Below are 17,953 nucleotides of genomic sequence, written 5' to 3'. Positions count from 1 at the left end.
CAGCTTCAGCTATGACTCAACGAGAAAGAAGGACACGACGACTACGTGACTTGCCGCACCGCAAACAAAGCGTGATTCTAGCATACAAGACGCACCCATGATGGGTTTAGTTTTATTGGCCAAGAATAGTACGCTAGCTAACTGAAGAACTCTAAAACTTCTGAACCTGGACTGAACTAACTGAATGAAACCAACAATCTCCCCCTTCATGAGGTTGGTTCAGCCCAGATTAACAACACCAATCTTCTCCTGAAGCTCACAGAACCTTGATCACCCGAGAGCCTTCATCATCAGATCAGTGAGCTGCTCTTGAGAGCTCGCATACTCTAGCAAGATGCTGCCCTTATCTATGCATTCTCGAATAAAATGAAATTTCATATCAATATGCTTACTTTGATCATGCAGCATGGGATTCTTGCTGAGCGTGATTGCAGATATGTTGTCCATCTTTAGTTGAGGCATCTGAGGATCATCACTGGTGACATCCTTCAGCAGCCTCGTGAGCCACACTGCCTGACATGCTGCTCCAGTGCCTGCGATGTACTCCACCTCATAGGACAAGAGCGCCACCACCCTTTGCTTTTGGGACTGCCAGGCCACCGCCTTCTGCCCCAGGAAGAAGATGATGCCTGTCATGCTCTTCCTATCATCAGTGTCTCCCCCCAAATTGCTGTCACTATAGCCGATCTGTCACCGCCTAATAGCTTGGGGTAGAGGATGCCGTACTCGATCATTCCGGCAATGTACCAGAGCAGATGCTTTACCGCTGCCATGTGCTCCTGCCTAGGCTTCTCCATGAAGCGACTCACAAACCCAACCGTGAACTGTGGGGGTATTAACCCCTATACCCTTGCGGCTAGGCTTGGGTCGGGCTGGATTAGGGGGTCTGGTCCACTAAAAGACGACGTGTGGCCCGGCCAACCTATTCAGAGTCCCGCATAAGGAGTCAAGGTAGATTTGGACATCAAGCAAGATCCTAGTCGGTTAGAATAGGAATCCTTATCCGGCCACCTATGGCAATTGTAACTGGCTAGGATTAGTTTCTAGATCTGTAACCCTATCCCCCGGACTATATAAGGCAGGCAAGGGACCCCTCTAAAAAACATCTCTCATTGACATACAGTAATACAATTAGACATAGGACGTAGGTATTACGCCTTCACGGCGGCCGGATTTGGATAAAACCTCATGTCTGTCTTGCGTCACCGTCTTGTTTGTGGCTTGCGCATCTATCTGCCGATAATCTACTACCTTGGGCATACCCCTAGGTAGACTGCCGACCATATTTCGTTGACAGTGGCACGCTAGGTAGGGGGTGTGCATACTGCTCTCCAAGCAAACAAGATGGTCATCATCTCCGGCTATGTGGCTACACCGAACGGCCTCACGTTCATCGTTGGCCAGATCACCTAGACCACTGGCTCCGATGACTTCATCGCCATGATCACGGAGGAGGCACAGACTCAATCCATGTCGACCACTACTTCACCTGCATCGACTATGGCTCTGACCACGGTGGATCTGGCTCCAACCACGGTGGATCTAGCTCCAACCACGTCCACATCGCCTTCAGCCATGCCGACAACCCATCGTCTGCTTCCCCACTATAAAGGGAAGCAGATCAACAACACCGACATGCTCGACTCCATCGATCGGGTCGGCACCAAACTCGCTAAAACCCTAGCTCTGGTAAGTTCAATTCAAAGTCAACCTAATGAGCAGGTAACCGCTCCCCACAATAGATCTACCCGACCAGCTTAGGCCAGTCGTCCTGCACAACTTGGTACAGATCTTGTGGTCATATCTACTCCTGAAGGGTGCTCCGCTCATCGCCGGCCAGCCTCCACGATGGGTCTTCGGCTCTCCGAGTACGAAGCCTCGATGGAGAACTACCAGGCCCAGCCCTATGGCCTACGAAACACTACCTCCAACTACGGCTTACAATATACAACGCTGCTCGGATCTGTGTTTTATACTTCAACCTCGGCCAAAGCCACGCAACTTCATCAACATGGTCCAGATTGAGGATTATCAAGAAGGATCAGTCCACATAGTTTAAGAGGGTGGCTCAATCTCTTCGTCCGGCATCGCGTCTAATGCCTCCATTCGCACCGAGCTCCAGCATCATGATGATGAAGGCATTGAATATGATCTGTATATCCCAGACCACACCCTGGGATACCCGCGATTCCCGTCCTTCCCACCAAGGTGAGGCGATTTGATCAATGTTGTCAGTAATGACGAACCACCGGCAGTCGGTGAGACAGAACAAGAAATGCTGGCACATGAAGCACGCAATATTGATCGGTTCAATCACCGACAAATCGAAGCCGAGGCAAAAGAGGAGGCCGGACGCATAAGGGTCCAGCCACGTGATCTTAACAATGCCTTTGACAGGGTGGGGGACAAGTAGGTCTTCGGGACTCCAAGTGCCAACGTAGCCGTTGCTATGGCAACAATGCAACGACTACCCAATACCTCGGAAACTCAGGCAGTTCATGATGACATACAAGCTTACCTAACGGCTGCTATGGCCCAGACCACAGAAATTGTAAATCAAGCCCAGGCTCCATCCGTATCAGTCAAATCAAGCCATAGCCACCAATACTCAAGTCGCTCACAGCCACCCAACCAACATGGCTCGCGCAACAATGACCCATCAGACAACCACCAAGGCAGAAACGGTGGCCATGATGGTGGTCGGGATGACAACCGCCGTTGGGATGATAACGTCGTGACTTCCAGGATGACAACCGCCGAGACAACCGCAATAATTGTCGTGATAACCATGGTCGCAGGGATAATCAGGGTGGCAACCGAGATTGCTGTGATGGCAATAACGATCTTCACCATTACCTCAGAGAATGTGATCTGCGCGATCGCATCAACCAAAGAGCCAACGATCGTGCATCCCACGAAAGCTATCGCCGTATGGAATATGATACTACCCATGGCCCTCCGGGTTTGAAGCAGTTTACTCCGCATCTTCGTCAAGTCATATGGCCCAAGAACTTCAAGCTCGAAAAACTTTAGAAATACGACGGCAAGGAGAACCCCGAATTATGGGTCATGCTCTATGAAACTGCATGCAGATCAGCCATGGCTGACGAGCACGTCATGTCTAACTACTTCCCAGTCATTGTTGGTCATGCAGGTCACCAATGGCTGGTCAGCTTGCCGGCAAACTACTTCGATTCCTGGCAAGAACTCAAGCAAGCTTTCATCGACAACTTCATTGCCACTTGTGAGCAACCCGGCAACAAATATGATCTGCAGCGGATTCGAGATCGGAAAGATGAGCCACTGCATGAGTACGTCCGATGTTTCTCGGAGATGCACATCAAGGTCCCGTCAATCTCTGACAACCAGGCAATCGAGGCTTTCATCACTGGTCTCCGCTTCCATGATGCCCTATGGGACAAGCTCCTCCGCAAGAGACCCGAATCAGTCACAGCGCTCCTGGCCACTACCAAGAAATATGCGAATGCCGACGATGCTAAAAAGATAATCATTAAAGAAGCAGCAAGGGTTCCACGCTCCGACCACCCCCACACCGTGATGACTACCACGGCAACCGTGGTCAGAACGACAATTTTGATCGTCGCAACCAGCGCAGTGACCCCCGCGACCACCGTGACTAGCGTAATCAGCGGCGTAATCGCCGTGACAATTATAGGGGCAAGCGTGCTCGGGAAGACGACGGCGAGGTCAACACCATTAAGAAAGGTGGCGGACGTTGCAACTACGAAGAAGATTGTGCCAAAGCATTGAAAGGACCCTGCCAGCACCACCCCAAGTCAAACCATACCATGGAGAATTGCCACGTTCTCAAGTCTATCTACACGTGTCAATAGGCTCCGGATACGTCCGACAAGCCTAACGACACAGGGGAACAGCGCAACGAGGACAACGATGATGAAGACGTAGATCCTCATCATAAGTACGTCAAGCCAACCGATCACGTCCACACCATCATTGGAGGCAAAGTGTCCATCGAGACCAAGCAAGAACACAAGCTGATCGCCCGTGCCTGCTTGAACATGGCCAACACCGACAACCTCATCGCCGATCTATGGCTCCCTCCTTGGTCTCATCGTGAGATCTCCTTCAGCAGAAAGGACCAATGGGCCGCAATACCGGAGCCAGGACGTTTTCCTCTAGTCTTTGATCCTTGTATCAATAGGGTCTAGTTCGATAGAGTGCTGATTGACGACGGCATCTCCATCGATATATTGTTCAAGAACAGTTTGCCAGCTCTGAAGATAACCCCGGCTGATCTCAAGCTGTATGAGGCACAGTTCTAGGGTGTTCTCCCCAGATAGAGCTCTACTCCTCTCGGGCAGATCACGCTACTTGTGCAATTTGGTACCCCAGACCACTTCCGCACTGACTATGTCAACTTTGTGGTCGCCGACTTCAAAGGCACCTACCATGCTATCCTTGGTCGACTAGCGCTCACCAAGTTCATGGCCATACCTCACTATAGGTATTTGGTGCTCAAGATGCCTACTGAGAAGGGGGTTCTAACTCTCAAGGGCAACGTGTACGCAGCTTACACCTACGAGGATGACAACTTCAAAATAGTAGAGGCTCATGACCTCTCTATTCGCATGGCCGAGACCACGCTCAACGCTAAGAAGACCCTAGTTGACCACCTGGAGATCCCAGACCTCAAGGCCCCATGCAAGAACGTCAAGTCCAAAGAGCACAAAATGATCCAGCTGATCCAGCAAAACGGCCCTTATCGAGGCCAACCTGGATCCTAAATAGGAAGACACGCTCGTCAGGTTCTTGAGGAGCAACACGAGCGTGTTCGCATGGAAACCTGCTGACATGCCCGATGTACCTTGGAACTTGATCGAGCACTCCTTAAATGTCGATGGCAAGGCCAAACCTATCAAGCAGAAGCTACGATGGTTCGCTCACGACAAAAAGGAGGCGATTAGGGTAGAAGTTACACGGCTTTTGGCAGCCAGATTTATTAAAGAAGTGTATCATCTGGAGTGGTTAGCCAACCCAGGTTCTTATACGCAAAAAGAATAATAATAGGAGAATGTGCGTTGATTACACTAATCTCAACAAACACTACCCTAAAGACCCCTTCAGGCTTACCTCGCATAGACGAGGTCATAGATTCAACTGGCCGGTTGTGAGCTGCTTTCCTTTCTCGATTGCTACTCTAGTTATCACCTAGATTGCCTCTCAAAAAGGACGACCAGATCAAGACATCTTTTATCATGCCTTTCGGCGCCTACTGCTACACGACCATGTCATTCGGGCTCAAGAATGCCGGGGCTACCTACCAATGCGCTATACAGGCCTGACTCAAAGATGAGATAAAAGACAACCTTGTTGAGGCTTATGTTGATGATGTAGTTGTCAAAACCAAGGATGCACATACCCTTGTTGACAACCTGGAACGCACCTTTGCAGCCCTTAACACATTCCAATAGAAATTAAACCCAAAGAAGTGCATTTTTGGTGTTCCTTCTGGCATACTACTTGGCAACGTCGTCAGTCACGATGGCATACGCCCTAACCAGAGAAAGTCAAAGCTGTCTTGGACATGAAGCCGCCCAAAAAGGTGAAGGATGTTCAGAAGCTTACCAGGATGCATGGCCGCTCTCAGTCAGTTTCATATCAAGATTAGGCGAAAAAGGATTATCGTTCTTTAAACTGCTCAAAGCATCCGAGAAGTTTGAGTGGTCGGAGGAAGCAGACGCTGCCTTCACACAGTTGAAACAATACCTTACATCACCTTCAGTCCTCACTGTTCCTAGAGAAGATGAAACACTCCTGCTTTACATTGCGGTGACTAATCGAGTGGTCTCCACTGCCATGGTGGTCGAGCATGACGAGCCTGGCCACGTCTACAAGGTACAATGACCAATCTATTTCATCAGTGAGGTACTCAATGAATCCAAGACCAGGTACCCGTAGATTCAGAAATTGATCTACACCATACTGATAACATCCTGAAAGTTGAAACATTACTTCGACAGATACCGTGTGGTGGTCATGACTAAGTACCGTCTTTGAGACATCATTAGCAACAAGGATGCGAACTGGGTGCATCAGTCAAATGGGCAATGGAGCTATGCCCTTTCTCCCTGGAATTTGCAAGCCGTACTACAATCAAGTCTCAGGCACTTGTCGATTTCATCATCAAGTGGACAGACTTAAGCACACCTGCCTCTCAAGGGCCCGATGAGTATTGGAAGATGTACTTCAATGGCTCTCTCAACATCGATGGCGTAGGAGCAGGAGTCCTTTTCATATCACCATCCAAGGAGCAGCTCCGGTACATCCTTAGGATTCATTTCCCAGCATCTAATAACGCCGCCGAATACGAAGCATGCCTACATGGCTTATGCATTGCAGTCAAGCTCGGTGTCAAATGTCTCTATGTCTACGGAGACTCGGCTTTGGTCATCAACCAGCTCAACAAGGACTGGGACACGACCAAGTGAAAAGATGGATGCATACTGACAAATCGATCAGAAAGCTAGAAGGCAAGTTCTACGGCATCGAGTACACACATGTGGTCCGGGACAAAAATCAAGAAGCAGATGCTGCTAGTCAAAGTTAGGATCATCCTGAAGCTAAAGTCCCACAAGGCGTATTTGTTCAAGACTTGCTCACGCCTTCCATCGAAGAGGAGGATCCCACAGTCAACAAGCCTCCAGACCTAGCTTTTGGTGGCTACGGTTCTGGCGTCAAACTGCCATCGAACCACCTCCGACCACTAAGAAGCCTGACTGGAGAGTACCTTTCATCAAGTACCTAACAGATGGTAGCGGTTACACCGATCGGACAGAAAACGAACGCCTGATGCGGTGCAGTAAGCAGTACCTTCTCGTCGATGGCAAATTGTGGCGCAAGAACGCAAAGGAGGAAATCTTGATGAAGTGTATAACCCAGGAGGATGACGAACATCTCCTAGACCAAATCCACTCTAGCTCCTATGGCAACCACATGGCCTCGAGAACACTGGTTGGCAAGGCCTTCCGAGCAGGGTTTTATTGGCCGTCAGCTGTAGCCTGATGTAGAGAAGCTCGTCCGCCATTGTGAGGGTTGTCAGTTCTTCGCCAAGAGAGTCCACGTACCAGCACATGAGATTTAGACAATACCAGCCTCTTGGCCTTTCGCATGCTGGGGACTGGATATGATCGGGCCCTTCAAGCCGGCTCTTGGGAAATTTACATGTGTCTTTGTGCTGATCGCCAAATTTTCTAAGTGGATAGAGTACATGCCTCTGGTACAGGCATCTTCAGAAAAAGCCGTCACGTTCATCGACCAGGTCATCCACCGCTTCAGCATACCCAACAGCATCATCATTGATCTGGGTACTCAGTTCACCGAGAACGCTTTTTGGGACTTCTATGATGAAAGGAGCATAGTGGTAAAATACGTCTCGGTGGCACACCCTAGAGCTAATGGACAGGTCGAGCAGGCAAACAGTATGATCTTGGACGCACTTAAGAAGAGGATGTACAGAGAAAACGACAAAGCTCCCAGAAGATGGCTCAAAGAGTTACCAGCCGTGGTCTGGGGCCTTAGAACCTAGCCCAGTCGCAATACCGGCGTATCACCATACTTTATGGTTTACGGTGCTAAGGCAGTGCTCCTAGCAAATATAGCCTTCAGATCAGCACAGGTAGAGAACTTCGACGAGGACAAGGCCAATGAAGCGAGGGAGCTAGAAGTGAATAGTGCAGAAGAGAAGTGACTCGATTCTTGCGTACGTATAGCCAAATACCTTGCTGTTTTGCGCAGGTACTACAACAAGAACGTTAAGGAGCGGTCCTTCGTGGTTGGGGACCTGGTCCTGAAGTGGAAGACGAATCAAGCTGGTGTCCACAAACTCGCAACTCCATGGGAAGGGCCCTTCATGATCAAGGAAGTTACAAGACCAACGTCTTACAGGTTAGCTCATCTAGACGGTACAGATGTACCCAATTCGTGGCACATCGACAAGCTTAGGCATTTCTATGCTTAACTACTAAGATATGTACTCCCTTTGTACTTTTGTTTTAATTCAATAAAGCTATTATGATTTCTCCGACCACTCTAATGTGTCACTTCGAAGTCTACTATTATTCTAACTCAACCAGTCAAAACCGACCACCATTCCTTCCTAGGTTTTCGGAGTAGGCCCTGTCTCTGGTTCTTCCCAATGCATGCATGGGATCTGCTCTCTACGCTACGGGTGATCGGTAGGTCTCCTTTGGTTTGACTTGTCTATGTCTACATGTGCATAGGCTACGCACCTCACACTCCGACCACATAGCAAACCAAGGCCATACAAACCTTTTAGGATGACGTGTCGACTAAACTGGTACAACTAAACAGAATGCTAACATGTTCTCACTTAGTTACACCAACACAAGTTCCAAGCTTAAATACATTTTCCAAAAAAACAAACAAGCTTATGCTGATATACAGTTACGTTATTACAAGCTTGCCTAAAAAGGTACAAGTTTACAATAACACAACTACATCCTTCTTCTACAGCTCTAGCCTATCCTGTTGGCTGGTCGGGGCACGCGGCACCTGCTACTCGCTGCTCCTAACATCCTGCTTGAGTCTTAGGGACTCTTGTACTGGTCGAGCTGAAGAGGATGGCCCCACTAATGCCTGGCTGGTCGAGACCGCAGGCTTCGCCGGTTGGCTCAAAACTGATGGCGTTTTCTAGCTAACTTGTTGATGGTGTACCCTATACAGGTGCTGTCCCACCTCCACATAGGTTAATGTCGCCAATTATCTTTGAAAACAAGTCCAGCTAGGTCATCCAAAGCTCCTTAGCCTTGTCTAGATCTACCTCCTTCGGGTATCCAGCCTCTAGGCATTTGAGATCGATCAAGGGGTAGTGACCACGCACCATGCTTAGCACATGTGCGCCTGTGTACTCACCTGCCTCCTTCACAAACTCTTGGAACCATCCCCATGCTTTTCGGCACCTATCGACCAGACCAAGCTGCGGTGTCCTTGGCACTTCCTCTGTAAGCGCTGGGTCGATAAGGTTGAGGACTGGCAAAATGCCCATTGCCACCTCCTGGTACCGGTCTTTCCATGTGTTTTGATCCTCGGTGATCTCTTGGCACCGCGCCTTCTAGCCATCACGATCTTTCATCACGGCTTCCAGATGCATCTTGGCATTGACTTTTAAAACTGTAAACCACACAAGCGGTTAAACAATCATATCATGACAAGATGAAGCGGGCAACAAAAGTGAGCAAAGGGGCATGGAAACCTTACTTTTCAGTTCCTCTTTCATCTTGGTCGTGTGGTCCCAGAGCTACGACTGGTCGTGCGCTAGTTTTCTGTTGTCCTCCTTTAGGCAATCACACTCCACGACCGCACAATTGTTCTCCTCTTGGAGCCGAACCACTTTGGCTTCTAAGCCTGCATTACAGCTGTTACTACTAACAACACAACAACACTTGTCATGCACTCGTCGTGATAAAGTAAGTACTTACTTGTTCTTTCCTGCTCTTTGTAATTGAGCTAGATGACCAGGTTTTGGTTCTGGGACTCTTGCTCCCTCCTCTCATGATTGGCGGCTTCAAGTTGGTGGCGCAAGTGTTCCACCTTTGCCATCAGCTCTTTATTGCTTGTAGTGATCCCCTCGATCTGGTTGAAGCACTTCTTACGGTACCTTGCGGTCTTCATTAAGTCCTATGTGCAAAACACTAAGTAAGAAAGTTTGACTACACAGCAAGATCAGGTGATGAAGCAAAACATACCTGGACCTCCGTCACCAGTCATTTCGCCGCTCGTTCAACCTTCTTGGTCTCTTTGACCTCTAGGATTTCCACATGAACAACCCATTGGTCGTTTCGCCAGCGCAACACATATACATGTTGTCGCCTATCCTGTGGATGGCCTAGGACCTCTTCTACTTCGTTCTCTTTGACCTCTTCTTCAGGTATCGGTGCTAGTCTGGGGTTGGCAGCTTCTGTGATAACTATGGCCTTCCCACAGGCTGTAGCATCGACAAGCGTGTTCTGTGCTCTCGACTCCGGCCGCTGCTCCTCGGTCTGACCTGTTATCCCTGGTGCTGAGGTGTCGCCCTCCGCAGGGTTGATGCTTGGAGCACTTGTGCTTGGCTTGGCTCTCCCCTCGATCACCTGCTCGGGGACTGTTGTCTAGCCGCTTGTATGCTGAAGTTCCGGTGGACTTTCTGCTATGGGTTCTTCCATGGCTGGCTGCTGGGCAGTCTTCTCTAACAATGACGGCGGAGCCACACCGCTCCCTGCTAGTTGGTCTGGATTTTTGGTGGATGCCGACCTAATATCTCTGAGATAAGTTCAGAAGGCAATCGTAATCAATATAAATTGTAAGCTTACATCAAGGTTACAAATACTTACATGTTGGAAGCACGGAATGATGTGGCGAAGGAGCATCTCTTCGACCTGTGTTTGCTCCACGTGCTCTGCGGGTGACACCTGGTCTCCCTCTAAGACCAGCTCCGACGCTGGGGCCTAGTGCTCGACCCCTCCGTCGCTTGTCCTCAGCGCTGTAGTGGTATGCGATGTGAGTCCCAACGGCACGGAGGAGCCACCTTGCTCCGTTGACTCCAGTTGCCTCCTCCTCTTTTGAGGGATGAGTCGAAAGATGTCTGCATCCTCTGTGTCGTCGTCCAACAAAGTCAAGATTGCTTGACAATGCTTGCTGGTCGCTGGCTGCTTACCAGCAGCTCTGGCCGCTGCCTCCTCTCCAACTCCGAGCATGGCCCAGTCCATGTCCTCGCCTTCGATGCTGGCCTAGGTGGTCGGGTCAGCAACTTGCGGCCAATCTATACCAGGGGGTGGCGACACAAATACTGTTGCTCTATCCCGACAATTAACCTGGGAAACAAAAAGGCAATCACACAGTAAGTTTCTACTACAATATGAGACTATGGGTACAAGGCAAGATGAGTTACCTTTGGGGGAGGTCGGGCGAGCTTGAAAGCATGTTTGATGGCGCTCAATCTAACATAATTTGGATTAGCTAAGTTGAATAGCTCTCTAATTCTGGCTCTGACTTCGATCTTGTCAAGCGCCTCCTGCCTCGTCCTCATTGGATCTGCGCTACCTTGGTACTCATAGCTGGGATGTACCCTCCTCTGGCAGGGCTAGATCCTTTGGCTGATGAAGTTCCCGACCACGCTCGGACCATCCAGTTTCTTCCATAGGATCATCCCAAGTAGTTCTGGGATCTATTCCAAGTGCTCAGGCTTCTCCGACCAGCTGGTCTTCTTCTCCGAAATGAACCCCACATCGCACAGTGTGATCGTGTTTGGCTCTTCATGGATGTAGAACCACTTCTTGTACTAGTCGTCAAGCGACGTGTTCCAAGGGCAGTGCAGGTACTGGGCCTTCATCCCATCACGAATATTAAGGTACACACCTCCGGCTATCTTTGAGCCCCCGCTTCCTTTCTTCCGTAGACAAAAAAGATGGCGAAAGAAGTCAAAATAGGGCTAGAAGCCACCATATGCTTTGCAAAGATGAATGAAGGTGGAGACAAGAAGAATCGAGTTGGGATGCAGATTGCAAATCCCAATCTTGTAATACAGACAGAGCCCCTGAAGGAAAGGGTGCACTGGAACCCCAAAACCCCGCTTGAAGAAATCTTCGAAAACCACAATCTCACCTGGTTGTGGATCGGGGTACCCCTCGCCCTCCGACGCGTGCCATCCAGCGAGTTCCTTGTTGTGGAGTACTCCCATCATGACAAGGTCTTCGATGGTCTGCTCGTTGCTTCTTGATTTCCACCACTCCTTCGCCATGACTCTGGCTTTCTTCTGGGCGTCACTTTTCGCCATGAATCCGCCCTTGCTAATGAAGGTGGATATGGTGGGGGAGTGATTGGTGATGATTTTGGAGGTATTAGGGTTGGCAAGAGGAAGAAGAAGGCTGCGGCGGTGAATGATAATGGGGTTCAGTAAAAAGTAACTTACCAATTCTATATTATAAATAACCAAGAGTTCCACTGTTTTGTCTGCCCAAGATTCTTGGGAGACATGCGCACGCACCGCAGACGGTTGTTTTCACAACCTCGAGATCTATGCCAATATATGCACCTCTTCGTTATCAGTGTATGCGCCTCTTTGTTGCCAGTGTGAGAGGGTCCACACTGATGCACCTCCATACAGGTGCTAAGTGACTGTTTGCTTGAAAGGACACGAGGGCAGTATGACGTGCTATACCTGTCTACTTTTTTGACCCGACGTGTCAAATTGGACTTGACAGAGTAAGAAGACAAATAAATACACCAAATAATAGTACAAGTGGCATTCATTTCTTCGCCGCATGTCTCATGCTCAGGGATGGTCCAGACCATTGTCGTGCTTGGGGACTGCCCAGACCACTATCGTGCTCAAGGGACTACTCCGACCACTACCATGCTTGAGGACTGCCTAGACCACTATCGTGCTTGAGGACTGCTCCGACCACTACCGTGCTCAGGGGACTGTCTAGACCACTATCGTGCTCAGGGACTGCTCCGACCACTACCATGCTCGGGGACTATTCTGAATAATGCTCGGCGACTACTCTCCTCGGCTGCATGTGATGTGTACTCACATACAGTTGAGAGGCATTTATTTGGACCTTGCTACAAGGCTTATACTTCGCCTTCCAGCAAGCCCGGGGACTACATCGGTACGATGCACCTGCCGATGCCTCTCGTATTGATTGTACGACAATTGGATTCTTAACTTCAGTGGAAATTCTTTTTAGACCCTGGCACCACGTGCCTGCGTCACCTACTACCAGGCTCGGAGACTAAGTGGGCACACTTCACCTTGCGGTGAATGTGTCTATTTAATCAACCTCTACGCTTTGACTGATTATCAGGATTACTACTGTCCAAGGGTCACTTACATTTCTTATCAGAAATACAAGTGGGCACACTTGATAAGGAAAGAAATCTTTTACTTTTTTCTTTAAGAGCACCATGCATTCTTCGGACAACCGGAATCTTTGGCTATTATCGTGGTTTACTGCTCTCTGTTCTGATCAGAACGCTGGCGCATTTGATTGGTCAATGTTTCAATCAGTTGGAGATGACATGAAGACGGATCACATTAGTCGAAGGAGATCAAATGGTGTGTCGCAGCATAATACATGGTGCTCGGGGACTAGCTATGGGGGTATTAACCCCTATACCCTTATGGCTAGGCTTGGGCTAGCCCAGATCAGGGGGTCCGGTCCACTAAAAGAAGTCGCGTGGCCCGGCCAACCTGTTCGGAGTCCCGCGCAAGGAGTCAAGGCAGATTTGGAGATCAAGCAAGATCCTGGTTGGTTAGAATAGGAATCCTTATCCGGCCACCTATGGCAATTATAACTGGCTAGGATTAGTTTCCAGATCTGTAACCCTATCCCCCGGACTATATAAGGCGGGCAGGGGACCCCTCTAAAAACATCTCTCATTGACATACAGCAATATAATCAGACGCACGATGTAGGTATTATGCCTTCACGGCAGCCGAACCTGGATAAAACCTCGTGTCTGTCTTGCGTCACCGTCTTGTTTGTGGCTTGCGCATATGTCTGCCGACAATCTACTACCTTGGGCATACCCCTAGGTAGACTGCCAACAATATTTCATCAACACGAACGATATGTTCGGACGAGTGTGAACCAAGTACCTGAGACTCCCCACTAGACTGCGGTACTCGGTGGCGTCCACCAACGTTGTCGTTCCCTCCTTCGATAGCTTCAAGCGTGCTTCCATCGGGATATGACAAGGATTGCACCCTGCCATGTTTGCCTTCTACAACAGCCTATGCACATACGCCGCTTGCTCAAGGGTGATAGTAGCCTTGGACTGCCTCACCTTGATGCCCAAGTGTAGGACAGCAACATAAGGTCACTCATCCTGAACAGGCGCTGCATCTCCACCTTGAATGCTTCGACTCCGCCTTCCTTAGCTCCTATAATAATCAAATCATCAACGTAAACACCGATGACCACCCATGATGACCCCTTGCCGTGGGTGTACATGCCATGCTCACTGGAGCACCGTGCGAAGCCAAGATCATGCAGGCTGGCGTCTAGCTTCTGGTTCCATGCTCGGGGAGCCTAACGGAGCCCATAGAGCGCCTTCTTCAGGTGCAGTACCTTCCTCTCATGCCCAACCACGGTGAAGCCAGGCGGCTGGTGCACATATACCTTCTCCATGAGGTCTCCATTTAGGAACGCTGACTTGACATCCATATAATGGACAAGCTAGCCCTCCTGTGCAGCAACAGCAAGGAGCATCCTCACCGACTCCATTCTCGCCACCGGTGCGAACACCTCATCGAAGTCAACGCCGGCCTGCTGGACATACCCCTTTGCCACCAAGCACGCTTTATGTTTGATGATGGCCCCTAGTTCATCACGCTTGATCTTGAACACCCACTTGAGCCCGATGGCACGGTGCCCATGTGGGAGATCAACGAGTATCTAGGTGTCATTCTGCTCGTTGGACGACAGCTCCTCGAGCATGGCCTTGCACCATTGTTCATCCCCACGTGCCTCATTGAAGGTAGTAGGCTCATCGTCGATGGTAAGGAGTAGCCCCACTACCTGCTCCCCATCTGCCTCGCTAGTGATAGGGGTGAACTCAAGGATGTCAGCAAGCATTCAAAAACATAGTGGCACATCATCATGGTCGTCGTCCAGCAGCAACTCCCCCGATGGAGGCGACACGAACTACACCCCAGCTGGTGTTCCCGGTGCAGGTGAGCCTGATGGAGCAGCTCCCTATGATGGTGTTGCTGGCGTCACAGCAGGACCCATGGCCGGAGTAGAGGGTCCCGGTGACGTTTGTGGCGATGCCTGTGGCACGTGTCCACCGCTCGAAACGGACAGCGTCACGTACTCGATGATGAACAGCTCCCCCTAAGTCATGTCCGGCATGCCTGCCAATGCACCCTCCCAGTTCTAGGCTCTCCCTTCTTCAAATACTGCATCCCGCGATATGTGAACACGCTCCATGTTTAGATTATAAAACCTATATGCCTTTGAGCCGGGTTCGTAGCCAATGAACACCATTGGTGTGCTACGATCGTCCATCTTTCGCTGGTGTCCTCCGGCGACCTTCACATGGGCCACACAACCGAATGTGCTCAAGAAGTGCACAGCCGGTTTAGAACCATACCAAACTTCATAGGGCATCCTGCCCTCCATGCTCCGCGTCGGCGACCAGTTCAAGATGAAGATGGCGGTGCTCACCGCCTCACCCCAAAGCCAACCAGGGACATTCGTCCCCTTCATCATGCTATAGGCCATCCCCAGCATGGTTTGGTTGCATCGCTCCACCATGCCATTTTGCTGAGGCGTGTATGGCGCGGTGAAGTGACGCTGAAATCCATGATCAGCGCAGTGGTTGGCGAAGGCCTACGCCGTGAACTCGCCGCCGTGATCGGTACGCAGCATGCCGAGCTTCTCTCTGGCTTCCACCTCCAAATGCGCCTGCAACTGGGCGATCGCCTCCATGGCCTGATCCTTGGACGATAGCAGGACTAGCCACATGTACCGGCTCTTGTCATCAACGACGAGGAGGAACAGGCGCTTGCCCCTGGTGTCAATGGTGTGATCGGACCGCACAGGTCCACATGCATGAGCTCGAGTGAGCGAGTCACATGGAATTTGCTCACCGCCGGGAACTAATGTCGACGTTGCTTCCCGGCGAGGCAACTCTTGCACAGCTGCTCCACATGATCAATAGCAGGGAGACCCCGCACCATCTCCTTCTTGGACAGCAACTTAAGCCCATGGAAACCAAGATGGCCATACCTCGTGTGCCACTTCCAGGCGACGTCGTCCTCGTGCGCCGCGAGGCACACTGGCATGCTGATGTTGAGGTCGAGTGTGTACAGATGGTTCTCCACTCGCTGCACCCTCGCCAAGAGACGCCGACGTGGGTCCCAGATGCGCAAGAGCCCCTCCTCAATTAGGATCTTGTACCAGTCCTCGTCCAACTAGCCTAGGCTAATGATGTTGTCCGTCAGCTTGGGAATCAGGTACACGCCGTCAAATTTCTGGTGCTCCCCATTCTTGTAGCTGAACAAGATAGTGTCGCGCCCTTCAATGTCAATGACCGGGCCATCCCCGAACCTGATGGTGCCGTGCACCCCCTTGTCAAGGTTGGAGAAGACAGACCGCTCCCCGGTCATATGGTTCATCGCACCCGTGTCGAGGATCCACCGCATGCGCCCGTCACCGCGCTTCTCCCTGAGCTGAACGAAGAGCTTGTCCTTGTGGATGTGCACCTCCTTGTTGGTCGCGGTTGATGAGGCCGTGTTGCTGGGTGTCGCCAATGCCACGAGTGTCGTGGTGTCCACCATGTTCGATGCCTTGTCGGTGAAGACCCAGCACGCGCTCGCGTCTCCTCCACCGATCAGGTTGCGAACCATTTCCTCTTGCGCATCGACTGGCTCTGCCTGAGCCTACGCGGGCGCCGCGTTGACACAGATCAATGTGATCCCCATCAACAGCGTACCCTCAGCTTCCGCCTCGGCCGCGTGTGCCTGCTCATACCGCTTCTTCTTGTGGCACTCACGTGCCTAGTGGCCCGTCTTGCCACAGTAGGCGCACTCATCATCGGCGAGCTTCTTCTTCTTGCCGTTGCCGCCGGTGGGTGGCTTGCAGCCGCCACTGCTCCCCCCACCTTGGGACGAGCCACCACCATGACCTCGCCTCTGGTTGGCCGCCGAAGGGCGCCCGCCTTCGGACCCGCCTCTGCTAGAGACTTGGAGCCGGGACACTACCCGCTCCACCAGCTCGTCCTCGGTGTGGTTGAGGCGCGCCGTGGAGGAGCCCGCACCTGCACCGGTGTTGTGCCCCTCGTCCGCCGCCTTGAATCTCCCCGTGACCTCCTCAATCGTGAGCTCGTTGATGTCGAGGAGCGTCTCGATGGAGATGACGAGCTGCTTGTACCTCGGTCGAGCGACTCGGAGGTACTTGGCAACAACCTTCGGTTTCGGCTCTGGATCGCCGAGAATCGCCAACCGCTGCACAAGATTAGACAGGCGTAGGGCGAAATCCTAGACGGACTCACCATCACAGAACGCGATCTGCTCGTACTCCACACGGAGGCTTTGCACTGTCGACTTGCGCACCCGATCGTCGCCGATGCACATTGTCCGGATCGCCTCCCACGCCTCCTTGGCCGATGCCTTCGTCGCCAAAGTGGGCACCATCTCCTGGGGCACGCCGGAGCAGACTGCTTCCAGCGCGGAACGATCATCGTGGTAGTCGACGTCCTCGTCCTCGATCGCATCCCAGAGGTAGCACGACTGCATCTTCAGCTTCATGAGCAGCGACCACGTGTCGTAGTTTGTCTTCATGAGCTGCGGCCAGTTGCCGGATCCGGTCGTCTCCCGAACGATGCGCTCGACGACGCCCTCCCGGCGTTGCGTTCGCGAGCGGCAACGAGTCCACGAACGACGCGTCGGTGACCGGCTTCAAGACGGCGATCGCGGTCGAGTCTTCCTAGAGCCGCTTGCCTTCGACTTCGTGTCCGCCAACGCAACGCCTTAGGCCCTTCTCGTATAGCTCTGATACCAATTGTTGTCAACGCTGCCCGGCGCCCCTCGCCGCAGACAGGTCAAGCACACTAACTGCACACCGTGAACTCAGTAGAACACACACGAATGCGAGATAGTTTTGGTGCCGCAACAACACTCTGTTTTCTGACTCTATTCATGAAATATATACAATGCAGAGAGCAGCTCGTGGCCACCCAGGACTCGGCGCCATGCGCGCCACTCCTCCCTACAGGGCCGCGCCATCCTACGACCGAATGAGTGGAGCGCGTCAACTTCAGCTACGACTCAACGAGAAAGAAGGACGCGACGACTATGTGACTTGCCGCACCGCGAACAAAGCGCGATTCTGGCGTACAAGACGCACCCATGACGGGTTCAGTTTTATTGGCCAAGAATAGTACACTAGCTAACTGAAGAACTCTGAAA

General features: G+C 51.3%; 1 protein-coding gene across 1 annotated transcript; it reads right to left on the bottom strand.

Annotated features, from left to right (window-relative positions):
* Nucleotides 1-16,543: 16,543 nt before the first annotated feature.
* LOC136543900 (uncharacterized) lies at nt 16,544-17,326 on the bottom strand. Its single transcript, XM_066536224.1, has 2 exons — nt 17,038-17,326; nt 16,544-16,965 (listed from the first exon to the last, which is right to left on the bottom strand). The coding sequence occupies exons 1-2, from the start codon at nt 17,324-17,326 to the stop codon at nt 16,544-16,546; spliced, it is 711 nt and encodes a 236-aa protein (XP_066392321.1).
* Nucleotides 17,327-17,953: the final 627 nt, after the last annotated feature.

The sequence above is a fragment of the Miscanthus floridulus genome, chromosome 3 (assembly GCF_019320115.1).
Source record: "Miscanthus floridulus cultivar M001 chromosome 3, ASM1932011v1, whole genome shotgun sequence".
In the NCBI taxonomy this organism is placed as follows: Eukaryota; Viridiplantae; Streptophyta; class Magnoliopsida; order Poales; family Poaceae; genus Miscanthus; species Miscanthus floridulus.
Note: the sequence above shows the minus strand (reverse complement) of the source record. Positions and strands in the feature narration are given on the sequence as shown.

What these genes read in the sequence shown, in the direction of transcription:
- LOC136543900 (XM_066536224.1), bottom strand. Translation starts at nt 17,326, where the DNA reads ATGAAGACAAACTACGACACGTGGTCGCTGCTCATGAAGCTGAAGATG. An exon ending in GCAGATCGCGTTCTGTGATG is followed by an intron (nt 16,966 to 17,037) that starts GTGAGTCCGTCT and finishes TCGGCGATCCAG; the next exon opens with AGCCGAAACCGAAGGTTGTT.